Source organism: Callithrix jacchus, chromosome 14 (genome assembly GCF_049354715.1).
Source record: "Callithrix jacchus isolate 240 chromosome 14, calJac240_pri, whole genome shotgun sequence".
Classification (NCBI taxonomy): Eukaryota; Metazoa; Chordata; class Mammalia; order Primates; family Cebidae; genus Callithrix; species Callithrix jacchus.
Genome location: NC_133515.1, coordinates 23918680 through 23931606, shown reverse-complemented (window position 1 = coordinate 23931606; position 12927 = coordinate 23918680). Strand labels below are relative to the sequence as shown.

The 12927-nt window shown below is 41.2% G+C and overlaps 1 protein-coding gene across 1 annotated transcript in view; it reads left to right on the top strand.

Moving 5' to 3' along the window:
• ACOXL (acyl-CoA oxidase like) overlaps positions 1 to 12927 on the top strand; it is a 389909-nt gene that overhangs the window by 4221 nt on the left and 372761 nt on the right. The window contains 1 exon segment of the mRNA XM_078348358.1: positions 12622 to 12705. Within this exon segment, the coding sequence (XP_078204484.1) occupies positions 12622 to 12705 (84 nt within the window).

Sequence of the window (12927 nt, the reverse complement as noted above, 5' to 3'; positions counted from 1 at the left end):
GCCGCTTCCTCAGAGATGCTCATCCCTGGAAGCTGACAAGCTGACAGCCTGCACTGGTCTTCACCTTAACAGACTGTGACAGCTCAAGTTGCCTGAGTACATGCTCCGTGCCAGTCCCAGCACTAAGAACTTTAAATGGATGATGTCATTCAGTATTCACAACATCCCTATGGCATTCCCATTTTACAGATAGGTAAACTGAAGCTGAATAATTGGCCTGAGTTTAGTTATACAATTAGTGAGTTGGATATATAAATGACTAGTGAACCAGGGATTCAAACCCAGGTGCTCTGCTTCCTGAGCCCACATCAAACAGGTGGGGCTTGTCCCTGGCTGCACAATAGAATCAACCAGACAACTTTCAAAACTCCTGCTGTGAAGGTTTTTGCTTAGGCCAATCAAGGCAGACTTTACATCTCCCAGGTGACCCACTGTGTGTCTGGGGTTGAGGACTGCTGCACTATGCCTCCTTCCCTGCACCCTATCTCCCCAAAATTGTTCCCATTAACCATTTGGTCCTTACCATTCAGGGTTTGGGGCTGGCTCATAGGGAAACTCTATCTCAACGTTACCTTTCCCCAGGAGGGAGCTAGCTGGGATCAGGCTGCTTTCAGTGTAGTGCAGGTTGGGGACATGTATCTGGATAATGAAGGACCTACCTGTGACTCCTTCCCCCCGCCACCCTACGACCATTCTCTCTTTCATGCAGAGCTCTGGTTTTTATCCCCATGATCCGCACAAGTGAGGAACATAGTTCACCATCATTATCTAAACCAGTGGTTCTCAAAGGAAGGTCCAAGGACCCCTTTGTGTCCCCAAGACCATTTCAGGTGCTACCTGGAAAGTGTATGTTCAACTATGTGTGTGTGAGACACTGGATATTTGTCATAAACCTCAACCAAAGCAACATATCACACAAAAGCAGATATGAAAGTGCAGCTATCTTTTATTGAGCCAGATATTAGAACAATGTGAAACAATGCCATTCTTTTCATGGATTTTTTTGAAATTATTATTTTTTATAAAAATTATGCCATATACACTAATATAATTTTTTAAATTCCCAGTTGTAATTACTAATATGGTAAATTGATAGCTATAACCTGGACAAACAAAACCTCTTTGGAATCCTCAAGAAAGTTCCAGGGACCATAAAGTTTGAGAGTCACTGGTTTAAATCACCCACTATTTTCTCAGGAAGCTCAATCTCAGCAGATCAGAGGGGAACTGGTAGAATATTGGTTGCTTTATATTTGTATTACATATATTATGATTATTATTTTTATCAGAATTTTCGGTAATCTCAGTTTGAGGTGTTTTTGTATCTAGAGAAATAGCAGGTAAGTGATCAGATCTAAAAAGGAAGAATATTCTAAGGTCAGTTCACCCTCAAAGGTGTTTGGGAATGGTGGGGAGGGTGGTTACTTTTCTACTCAGACCTTGAGCAAAGAAACAGCCTTTCCCAGGAAGCATTTACATTTAAGCCCTGAATGTGTCGTGTAAAAGGAGCTGAGCCAGGAATCTGCCAAGAGGCTGAAGATGTCTGTCCTGTCCCAGTTTCAACCCACCCAGGCCCTGAGCTGTTGCCCACTACTTCCAGTGCCAGCCTCTGCGAGTGCTGCAGACTGTGACCGCTGTACTTCCCCACCCATCCCAGGACTGGCTCCTGACCAACGGACAGAGTCTGAGCTCTTGGCTCTGCCACCCTGGCCTTAACTCCCCCTTGGCCCGCTGGCTTCTGTTTGTACTGGAACCCAGGCTTCTCCTAGTGGGCTGGGACAGGCTCCCCTGGCTCTTAGTTCTATGTGCTGTCTTTGGCAGACATCCCTGTCCCAGCTCCAGCTCCATGGACTTGGACACTGGCCACTTGGCCAGCACTTTGGTCAGGCCAGCCCTGGCCACATGGGATATCTTGGGGGATTTGGGCAGAGACAACAGGACAGAGTGGTCTGTTTATAGAAATCCCTCTGTGTAGATTGGCACCTAAATGCAGTTGTCATCTGTGCTAGCCACAGGGATTACTTGAAAGTGGGGCATGCCAGGGAGTGAGCTGGAGCTGCAGTACAGCTAGAATCATGGTACTATTTGTTTTTTGACACTGTAACCGTTCTGCATTAAAAGAAAACTCTTCATTTTAAGCCTTTATTATTACTCATGCAGTGAAATACTATGTAAAAAAAATAATTATTTCTTGCTACCTTTTGCTAAGTCCCTTCCATGTGCCAGCTAAAGTGATTTATTGAGCAGCTGTGGTGAGCCAGGCATTGCTCAATGGGCAGTGAACAAAGCAGGCAGAAATTATCTGTCTTGATGGAGCTTACTTTTTAGTCTGGGAGACTTAGTTATTAGTTTTTAGTCAGATTATAAACTAATAAGTACATTTCTAGTATATCTGTTAGTGATGGATGCTGGTGATAAAAATCATGTGATAAATTGGAAAAGAAGAAGTAAAATACTCTCTGTGAGCAAATGACAGGATCCTTTATATAGAAAACCCCAAGACTCCACAAAAAGTTGGTTAGAACTAATAAATTCTGCAAAATTACAAGATAAAAATCAACATGCAGAAATCAGTTGCATTTCTATACATTAATAATGAAGAATCCAAAATGAAATTGAGAAAACAATTCTACTTATCATAGCATCAGAAAGATAAAATACTCAGGAACAGACTTAACCAAAGAGGTAAAAACTTGTACATGGAAAAGTACAAAATTGCTGAAAGTAATAAAAGGATATACAAATACATTGAAAAGCATCTGTGTTCATGAATGGGAAGACTTAATATTGTAAACATGTCAATACTAGTAAAGCAGTCTACAGTTTCAGTGCAATTCCTATCCAAATCCCAAAGATGATTTTTGCAGAAATAGAAAAACTCATCCTAAAATTCACATGGAATCTCAAAGGACTCTGAAAAGCCAAAGCAATCTTGGAAAAGAAGAACAAAATTGGACGTCTTTCACTTCCTGATTTTAAAATTTACTGTAAAGCTACTCTAGTCAAAACAGTGTGGAACTGGCATAAAGACAGGTTTAGAGACAAATGGAATTGAAGAAAGATCCCCCAGAAATAAAACCTCACTTATGTGGTCAATGATTCCTTACAAGGGTGCCAAGACCATTCAGTGAGGAAAAGGCAATCTTCTCAACAAAAGATGCTGGAACAACTGGGTATCTACAAGCGAAAGTATGACGTTGGAAGCTTACCTTACACCATATCCAAAATTTAACTCAAAATGGATTAAAGACCTAAATGTAAGAGTGAGAACTAATGATACAAATAAAACATAAAGGGCTTCATAACATTGGATTTGGCAATGATTTCTTGGATAGGACACCAAAAACACAGGCATTTGAAAAACATAGATAGATTTTCAGAATAAAAATTATCTAATTATTGAAAACAATTTAAAAGGACACTTTAGTAAACATTTGTATAAAAATAAACTGAACTACATCAAAATCAAAATCTTTTGTGTGTCAAGGGACACTATCAACAGAATGAAAAGGCAATACATGGAATGGAAAAAATATCTGCACATTATATATCTATTAAGGGATTGATATCCAGAACACACAAAGAACTCCTACAACTCAACAAGAAGAAAACCAAACAACTAGATTAAAAAATGGTCAAAGAGTTGAAGAGATATTTCTTCAAAGATATACAAATGGCAATAAACACATGAAAAGATGCCCAACATCACTAATCATTAGGGAAATGCAAAGAAAACCACAATGAGATACCACTTCACACCCATTAGTATGGCTATTGTCAAAAATACCCAGAAGAGAATGAGTGTTGGAGAGGATGTGGAGAAATTGGAGCCCATGTGCATTGCTGGTGCTGATGTGGGAATGTAAAATGATGAAGACTCTGGGAAAGACAGTATGGCATTTCATTAAGGAATCAAATGTAGAATTACAATGTAGATCAGAAATTCCACTTCTTGGTATATACCTCAAAAGAAGTGAAAGCAAAAACTCAGACAACTATTTGTACATCCATGTTAATAGTGGCATTATTCCCAATAACCGAAAGGTAGAAATAACCCAGATGTCTGTTGGCAGATGAATGGCATAACAAAACATACAAAACATGTATGTAATACATACAATGCGATATTATTCAGCCTTAAAAAGGAAGGAAATTGTAACACATCCTATAACATGGTTGAACCTGAAGACATTATGCTGAGTGAAACAAGCCAGTCACAGAAAGACAAATAGAGTACTTACATGAAGTATTTAGAGTAGTCAACTTCACAGATATTGGAAGTGGAATGGTGGTCTTCCTGGGTCTGAGGGGAGGGAGAAGTGGGATCTAGTGTTTAATGGGTGCAGATTTTCAGTTTGAGAAGATTAAGAAGCTCTGGAGAAGGATAGTGTTGATGATTGCATAACGCTGTGAATATACTCAGTGCCAGAGAATTGTACACATAAAAATAGTTAAAATAGCAAATTTTTTGTTGTGTATGTGTTGATTATTTTAAGTGAAGATGTCAAGGTGTTCAGGAGAGTCAGAGGGACAGGTGGGGGCCTCATGATGAGGTGACATTGGAGCAGATGCCTAAGAGGTGGAGAAGTGACACAGCTGGAGGTCAGTGAACAGCATCCAGGCAGAGGGAACAGCAGTCACGAAGGGCCTAAGGTGGGTGTGTCCTGGGCTTGTTAATGGAATCACAGGTGCCATGTGGTGTGAGTAGTGTGAGTGAGGAGGAGAGAAATGGTGACAACCAGGGAGATGGTGAGTCCCTGGAGTATGAAGGGCCTTATGAGGTATTTGATTTTCTTCAGACTGGATAAAATGGAAAGCCTTGGAGGGACTGAGTGGAACAGGACCTGTCTGACTGGGTTCCTGGCTGCTGGCTTAGGAATATGTTATGAGAGGCAGGACTGCACACAGGGAGCTGAGCAGTCACCAGGGAGAGAGGTGGTACTAGCTGGGACTAGTACCACAGTGACTGCAGTCAAAGTGATGAGAAGTGGCAGGAATGGGGATTCTCCTGAAAAACAATCAGTAGACAGACACTGATACATGGAAGTGGAGTGAGAGAGAGGAAAGTAAACATGATTCCCTGGTGTTTGGTGAGCAACTCAACTAGAAGGGTGGGGTCACCATATCCTGGGGTGGGAAGCCTAGAAGAGATGTGATGTTAAATCTGGAGCTAGTCTTTAGATGTGATCATCTAAACATGTTTGAGATGTTTAGGGGCAAGGTACCAGCAAGCCATCAGCATGGAGATGAATTTAGAACCGTAAGGCTGGATGGATCCCCATGACATGAGTGTTGACAGAGAAGGGGAGGCCCAAGAGTGGAGCCTGGTGGGAAGGACCAGAAAGGAAAGTGGAGAGGAGTACCTATAGAAGTAGGGGACAAGTGGAAGAAGGGCTCATAAGCATTTTACATACATTACTCCATTAAATGATCATAGCAAATCCATAAAGTAAATATGGTGCTTGTTTTACAGGTCAGGAGACTGAAATGTAGAGAGAAAAGGTAACTTGTCTCAAGTTCAGTAGTAAACAAAGCAAAGGCAGGATTCAAGCCAGTTAGCCCAATTCCACAACTGTGTGTGGTGAAACTCCACACTGCAGAGTCTTTCTGTTTGTGGTGGGGAAAGAACAGAGGGATGGGAGAATTGAGTCTTGTAACTCAAGATGAGTAGGAGACCATCTCTGTCTTCCAAGTGTGAACTGTCTGGTGGGTCAGGGGCTGGAGTGCATCCATCACAGGGAAGTGGCTACAAGAGGGGCCATTAGCACAGGCAGCCCTCCTGGGTGAGCTGGGGTTGACACTGACCCCGGAGGCTGCACAGAGCCCAGCAGGCAGCGACCTCCTGTGTGTATGTGGGGTTGAGGGAGGCTGTCCTCATGACAGCACCTGGGGAGATGCCACACTGCTTCAAAGGATGAGGCAGGTATTCTATTTGGGGGCTGTCCAAACATAGAATGCCGGTGGCATTAGTGCTTTCCAGTGGCTGCCTTCTTGCCAGAAGACAAAGCTTGTTTTGGGCACGTGAGTGGAATTCAACCATCAGAAGCTCCCAAAGGGACTACCCAGCAGGCAGGAGTTTCATGCAGGTGGAGAGTGCAGGGTTAGGATTTGTGTTGGCAGCAGTGGCCATGCCCAGTGGGGGCTGTGACTTCTGGGCCACACTGAGCCTAAAACACTGGGTTTTTTCCTTTGGTTCCCGGCACTGGGGCCAACTTGGCTCTTATCAGTTTTCTAAGTCTGCTTTTCTACCTTATACTGAGGCTTGGATAGATGAGTCAGTTATAGACAGACACTATACAAAGAAGCATAAACCATCACTGCGAAAAATGCTGAAAAATTTCTCATTATCCAAAGTAATATATGTTCATTACAGAAAGGTTAAAAATACAGGTAAGCATACACACACAGTTTCAAAATTCTGTTGTCCAAAAATAACTGGTAACAGGCTTACATATGCCAATCTGGTCTTTTAAAATATATTATATTTGTATTTATACTTACATTGTTTATTTAAAAAGCATATGAGATGGTTATAGCATAGTTTTTTTTTACCATCGTGCAATGGTTATGGGTTTCTGATTTTAGAGTCAGAACAGGGCTCATGACTGGCTCCTTCACTGAGAAACTTTGTGGCCTTGGGCTAGTTCCTGAATTCTCTGCATCTCAGTTTCTTTCTCTGCAAAGTGTAGATGATAGCAATACTTCCTTAAAGGGTTGATGTCAGGCTCAAATGGCGTAACGCATGTTAAGTTGTCCAGACAGTGTTTGGGCACATAGGAAGTGCTGAATGAACGCTCAATGGTAGTACTGCTTGACCATAGAGTGTTTAAGTAGTCCTGTGATATATTTATCTCTCACAATGTAGAATAATGGGAACAATATTTGCTCATGGGCCAAAAATTATAAGCAACCATTAATTTCCATTAAAATAAATGTAGAATGTTGCAGAAAAGTAAGCTTGTACATCAAGCTGGTAATGTCAATAAGATATGTTCATTCCACCTCTATCAATCAATTCTGTAATTACACTAATAATCAGAAAAAATTTCAAGGTAACTAGGATTTGGTAGTAAGTCTGTGCTGCCACGGGAAGAGGTATTAAATTTGAGGTAAGAATTTGGAAAATCCTACACTGTCAGGGTCCTGCAATAATGTCATGAAGAGAAAAATATCCTTAGACAGAGCCATGGGAATGTCACCTTTCATCATTCCTACACTGGGCTTTCCTGGAGTAGTCAAAGGCCCTTGAAGAGAACAGAAGTACATGGATACACCCTTTGTTACAGAATACTCCCAGGATCTGTGCAGCTGGCCTACTATTTGGGCCCAGGAACCAGCAAGGAGAAAGAAGGGCCAGAAATAGAGGAGTTGGTGAGAGGGTTAGATTTTCTTGCAGTGGTAACTGGAGTCATTGGAGGTGTTCGCTATGGTGCGGGGAGAGAAGAGGGAAAAAGGAACACAACGTGATGCTTATTTTAAAAATGTTGTAGTACCTTGATCCAAATTTACAGGTTGATTCAAAACACATATGGAAATGCAAAGGACCTAGAAGAGTTAAAGCAATTCTAAAAAACTGCAAAGTTAGAAGACTCACTACATGACTTCAGTGCTTACATTATAAAGCTGCTTGAGATCATGTGGTATTGGCATAAGGAAGGACAATGAGATCAATGGAATAGAATGGCGAGTTCTGAAAGATACTCACATATATGACCAGTTGAGTTGCCAAGGCAGTTGAATGGGGAAAGCAATGTCTTTGCAATAAACGATGCTGGAACAACTAGATAAGCATATAGATTAACTTTCATCCCTACCTCATGCTCCTCCAAAACTAATTTGAGGCTCATTAGACACCTGAACAGACACTTGAAAATTACTACATTTGTAGAATAATAAAGGAGAATGTCCTATTAGGATGGTCAGGGATTCTTAGAGGAGACTCAGAAACCACTTGAACATGTTAAAGAAAATATACAAATGAATTGGTCTACATTAAAATTAAAAACTGCTGTTCATCAAAAGACAGCATTAAGAGAATAAAAATGCAATGTACAAAGTAGGAAAAAATCTGTAATGCATATATCTGATAAGAACTTATGTCCAGGTATAAAGAATTTGTACCCATACTATATAAAAAATCCCTAGAACTTGATGATAAAAAGACAAACACTCCAATTTTAAAAACGAGGCAAAAGACTTGAACACTTACAAATGGCTGTTAAGCATATGAAAATGTGCTCAGCATCTCTGGTCACCCGAGAAATACAGCTTTAAGCTATAGTGAGATAACATTATACTCCCTCCAGAATAGCTAAAAATGGAAAAGACGGACAATGCTGGTAGAATGTGGAGAAACTAAACTCTCATTCACTGTTGGGAGGAGTATAAAATGATAAAACCATTTTCAAAAACCGTTTGGCTGTTTCCTACAAAACTAAACCTACACTTTAACCCCACAGTTACATTCCTAAGGATTTACAAAAGAGAAACAGACACATGTCCCCAAAAATATCTGTGCATACATGTTTATGTCAACTTTGCTCATCAGAGCCTGAAACTGGAAGCAACCCAAATGTTCACTAAAGAGTTCATTTAGACAGATCATAAATGATTCATAAATGGCAACCATTCAAACAGTGAACTGTGGATATCCTTAGCTTAACACAGTTGCCTCATTTGCATGGAAGAAGGCAGATCCCGAAGAGCACATACTGTTTCCTGCTTGTGTAATTTCAAGAACAGGCCAAAACAGTGGATGGTGATACAAAGAGAAGTGTTAGGCTGGGGGTAATAGTGGCTCACACCTCTAATCCCAGTAGTTGCGAGGCTGAGGGAGGAAGATTGCTTGAGACTACGAGTTTAAGACCAACCTGGACAACATAGTGAGACCCTCATCTCCAGAAAAAAAGAAAATTTGCTGGCTGTGATGGCACATCTGTCATCCCAGCTACTCAGGAGGCTGAGGCAGGAGGATCCCTTGAGGCCAAGAGTTTGAGGCTACAGTGAGCTACGATCACACCACTGCACTCCAGCCTGAGCTATGAAGCAAGGCTCCATCTCTACAAAAACAAAGAAAGAGAAGAGAACAGTGGTTGCCTGTAGAGGTGGGGACTAGCTGCAGAGGGCCATGGGGATGCCTGCTGGAGGGAAGGGAATGCCCTGTGTTCTTGATTGATGTGATGGTTACACAGGTAGATAATTGACCATAACTCATATGCTTAAGCTCTGTGCATTTCACTGGCTGTAAATTTTACTTTAATAATAACTAATAATAAAAAGCTCATAGTGCCTGATGTTTGGGGTGGGGTGAACACAGGAGGTCAGTCAAGAGGCTGTTATAATAGTCCAGGGCACAGGAGTGTGGTGAAGAGATGTTAAGAAGTGGCCAGACTTGGGGTCTTTTGGTGGGAAGGCCAGGGCTGGTTAGCCCAGGAGGCAAAAGTCTTGCTTAAAGCCAGTTATGGATGACTGAATCTTTGAAACTCATTTATTTGTGCATTGTCCACTGACCTCCTCTTTCCAAAATAATTTGATGCTATTTAGAACAAAGGACATGTATTCAGTAAGGCTGAGAATACACAACCAAAAATTGAAGCCAGAAGATAGAAGAAGCATATATTCCAGTTTGGGAACTGCTATTCGAAAATGAAGATTGAGACCTGTCTGCACCCGGGACCCTCATCTGGCAACATGATCTGGGCTGCCCACGGGTTGCAAAGGAGGTCGTGTGGGCTAACATGAGGAAAGACAGCTCAGACTACACATCCAATCTGTTCTAAATCATGGTGGTTTCAGTTGAGAAGTATATATATCTATTAGAGATTACTCTGTAAAAATATACATTTTTTGCAGAATTTATAACACCTTATTACATCACAATGGTCTGTTACATCAAGTGGTCTACAAAGAAAGGGGAGCATTTTAAGAAAAGCTCTCTTCTCTGTTTGAGGCCGAATTTATTAAGTATAAATGTGAATAGCTCTAATTTAGGATAAACTATAAGCTTGGGTATAGTATCCATACATTTATGGAATTATTATTATTTAAAACCACTACAAACTTACATGCTACTATGGAGATTGAATTTGCTTTGAATCTATTAAGTGTAAATGAAGACAGCTATTGATACAGTAGAACTGCTACAAAAATGAATGCAGAAAAGCACATAACTGTTGATTGATCATTATCATTATAGAGCATTCAGTTAGTCCTGCCATTTCAATGAGAGGTGAAACTTATCAATATTAGACATTCTTTAATTAAGAACAAGTATTCAGAAATAAAATAAGAATGAAAGAAAATAGGGAAATTACGTGTGAAAAAGATGTTAAAAATATATACCAGTAAGGCAGTCATTCTTATTAAGCCTATTCTCAGTTCTGGAACTTTGGATTGGCATCTTGAAATGGATTAGTACAAATAATGCTGAAATCAACATCAGAGAATTAATGGTGAGCTCCTATTGTCATTTCCCATCAGATCTAATAGCAAAGGTCACAGTCTCCTGCAGAGAAAAGGGAAGGGAAATAATTGTCATAGATAATTTGTAATGCTCTATGGTGGCTAAATTTCAGGTTGATTCTTCAGTAAATTTCCTTGCAATTATTTCAAGTGGTGAGTAAAAATGACCACAGTTGAACACCATTAATAGAAAGTCATACACCTGCATTGACAGTGTACATGAAGAGAATGAAATATGAAGAAAGCTACGAATAGTTGGAAATTAGGGGGCAGTACTTATTCCTGATGATTTTGGTTTGGCTAAAACAGAGCTGGTGGCAAGGATGGGTTTGTTGTGATGATTCTAGAAAGGGTGATTCTCAGAAAGATGAACTGGGGACCCAAGAGAGGTTGATGTCAGGTGCTCTTTGGGGACAAGGCTGGTGGTGAAAAATCAGGCCAATGAGGAAGGCTGGGCCACTCAAAGTCCCATGCCTCCCTCCGGCTTAATAATGAGGAGCAGGGAGGGCTGGTGGCAAGGTGTGCTAATGAAAAACCTGAAGCTCCAGATTCTGATACTGGATACTGCTCTTCACTTACCAGGTGACTCTGGTGAGACAAGTCACTTGATCTCCCTGAGCCTGGGATTTTCTATCTGTTATGTGGTGTCAGTCTTTTCTGTCCTGTTAGCCTCCCATGTAGGGTTGCTGTGAGAATCTGTGCAACAAAGGACACTTGGGCCCTCTAAAAAAGTCTGCAAATATCTGCTTTAGTTGTCTTTTATTATTTGTTGGTAGTAACTTCAGCAGTGTGAGCTGAAGCTGGAGTCATGCAGTGAAGATTTATGCTGAAGCCTGGAGATATTTTAGGAAAAATCAATACAAGATGTGTTGGGTTGGAGCCATGATAAGTCATCAATCTTGACAGCCTGCTGTTTGATCAAATTAATAATGCTTGAGAGAAACATTGTAAAAATCTATGGGAGGGGAAATCTAGAGTGTTTGAGATGAGGGCTTTAGCTAATATGGAAGTTGAAAGACATCCAAGGAAGGTTAGTTATCATCCTGCTGCTGGTGGAGCAGTGCACACACACACACACACACACACACACACACACACACTGATACACACAGACATGCACATACACACATGCATACATGGACACATGCACACAGACATAGCACACACATGTACATACACATACACACATGGGTAACAAGCACCAAAGTTTTTGTCTGGGTCTCAGAAGAGACTGGCAAACAAGGACAACTAGCACTGATTTCAACAATGGGCAGCTGCACTTTGCCCACTCAAGGGCCCACCACCTTCTAAGGAAATGCCGGCTGCCTCTGAATTTTTAAAATGAAACGTGCAGTGTTTTTGCCATGTCTCATTCATCACTGGTGGAGAAGAGTATGCCCGTATAGCCTTGGGATTTGTTGCTGTTGTGTATAATGAGTGATGAGAGGGAATTGGGACCTCATAATTTTTAAATCATCAAAGCCCTGAGATGGCCTACAGATGCAAAGTAAAAGTACTGATTTTCCTGTGTCCAGAATGCTCTCAGACGTTCCCAATCCTCCATCCTTACATCAAGATTGTCACTGAAGCCAGGTGCCATGGTGCATGCCTGTAGTCCCAGCTTCTTGGGAGGCTGAGCCAGGATGATTGCTTGAGCCCAGAAGTTCATGTACAGCCTGGGCAACATAGCAGTACCCTGCCTCTACAAAAAAAAAAAGATAGTCAGCAGGGCTCCAGCCAGGTGTTCTCTGTTGGTGCAGAGAGGCTGCAGGCTGTGGCACACACTGGAGGAGCTGGAGAGAACTGTGGGGGTGCTGGCCTGTAAAGGGAACACCAGGAGCTAGGAGGGACAAACCTGGAGAAGGCAAAGCAAGACGAGAGGTGAGTCAGTCGCAGGCTGGCCTGCATGCAGATGCTGATGGCTATTGTATAAAAAGAGTCATTAACACTAACATGGTTAGAGACCAGAAAGCCACATTTTTTAAAAAAAGATGAAAATGTTTACTTTAGTAGAGTGACAGAATTATTTCTTAATTCAAAAATTGCTTTTATTTTGTTTTTTTTATTATAAAAGTAACATGCATTTATTATAAAGACTGTGAATTTAACAAGTCAGAAAACCATAAGGAAATCTTGATATTGAGTCTGTCATGTTTTCAGGCAGAAAAAACAAAGAACTTTGTCAGCTGAAGCCTAGTCATAGGAGAAGTCCTTTCCATGGCGGACATGGCCACAGGAGTGAAGGTGAGAGGCATCAGGCACCTGCCCTGCACCAACTCATGCTCGCTTTGCATGCCAAGGAATGAAAACTATAACTGCGTGCACTCTCTCAGTCTGTGTAGTGGCACAGGTGTTGGTAAAATGGCATACCTCAAACCCGGTCCTTGGCTTCTTCTTTAACCATTATATCATATCCTGTTTTTGTTTTTAATTTGCTTTTCTTCTTTGTACAGTTTTGTTACATTT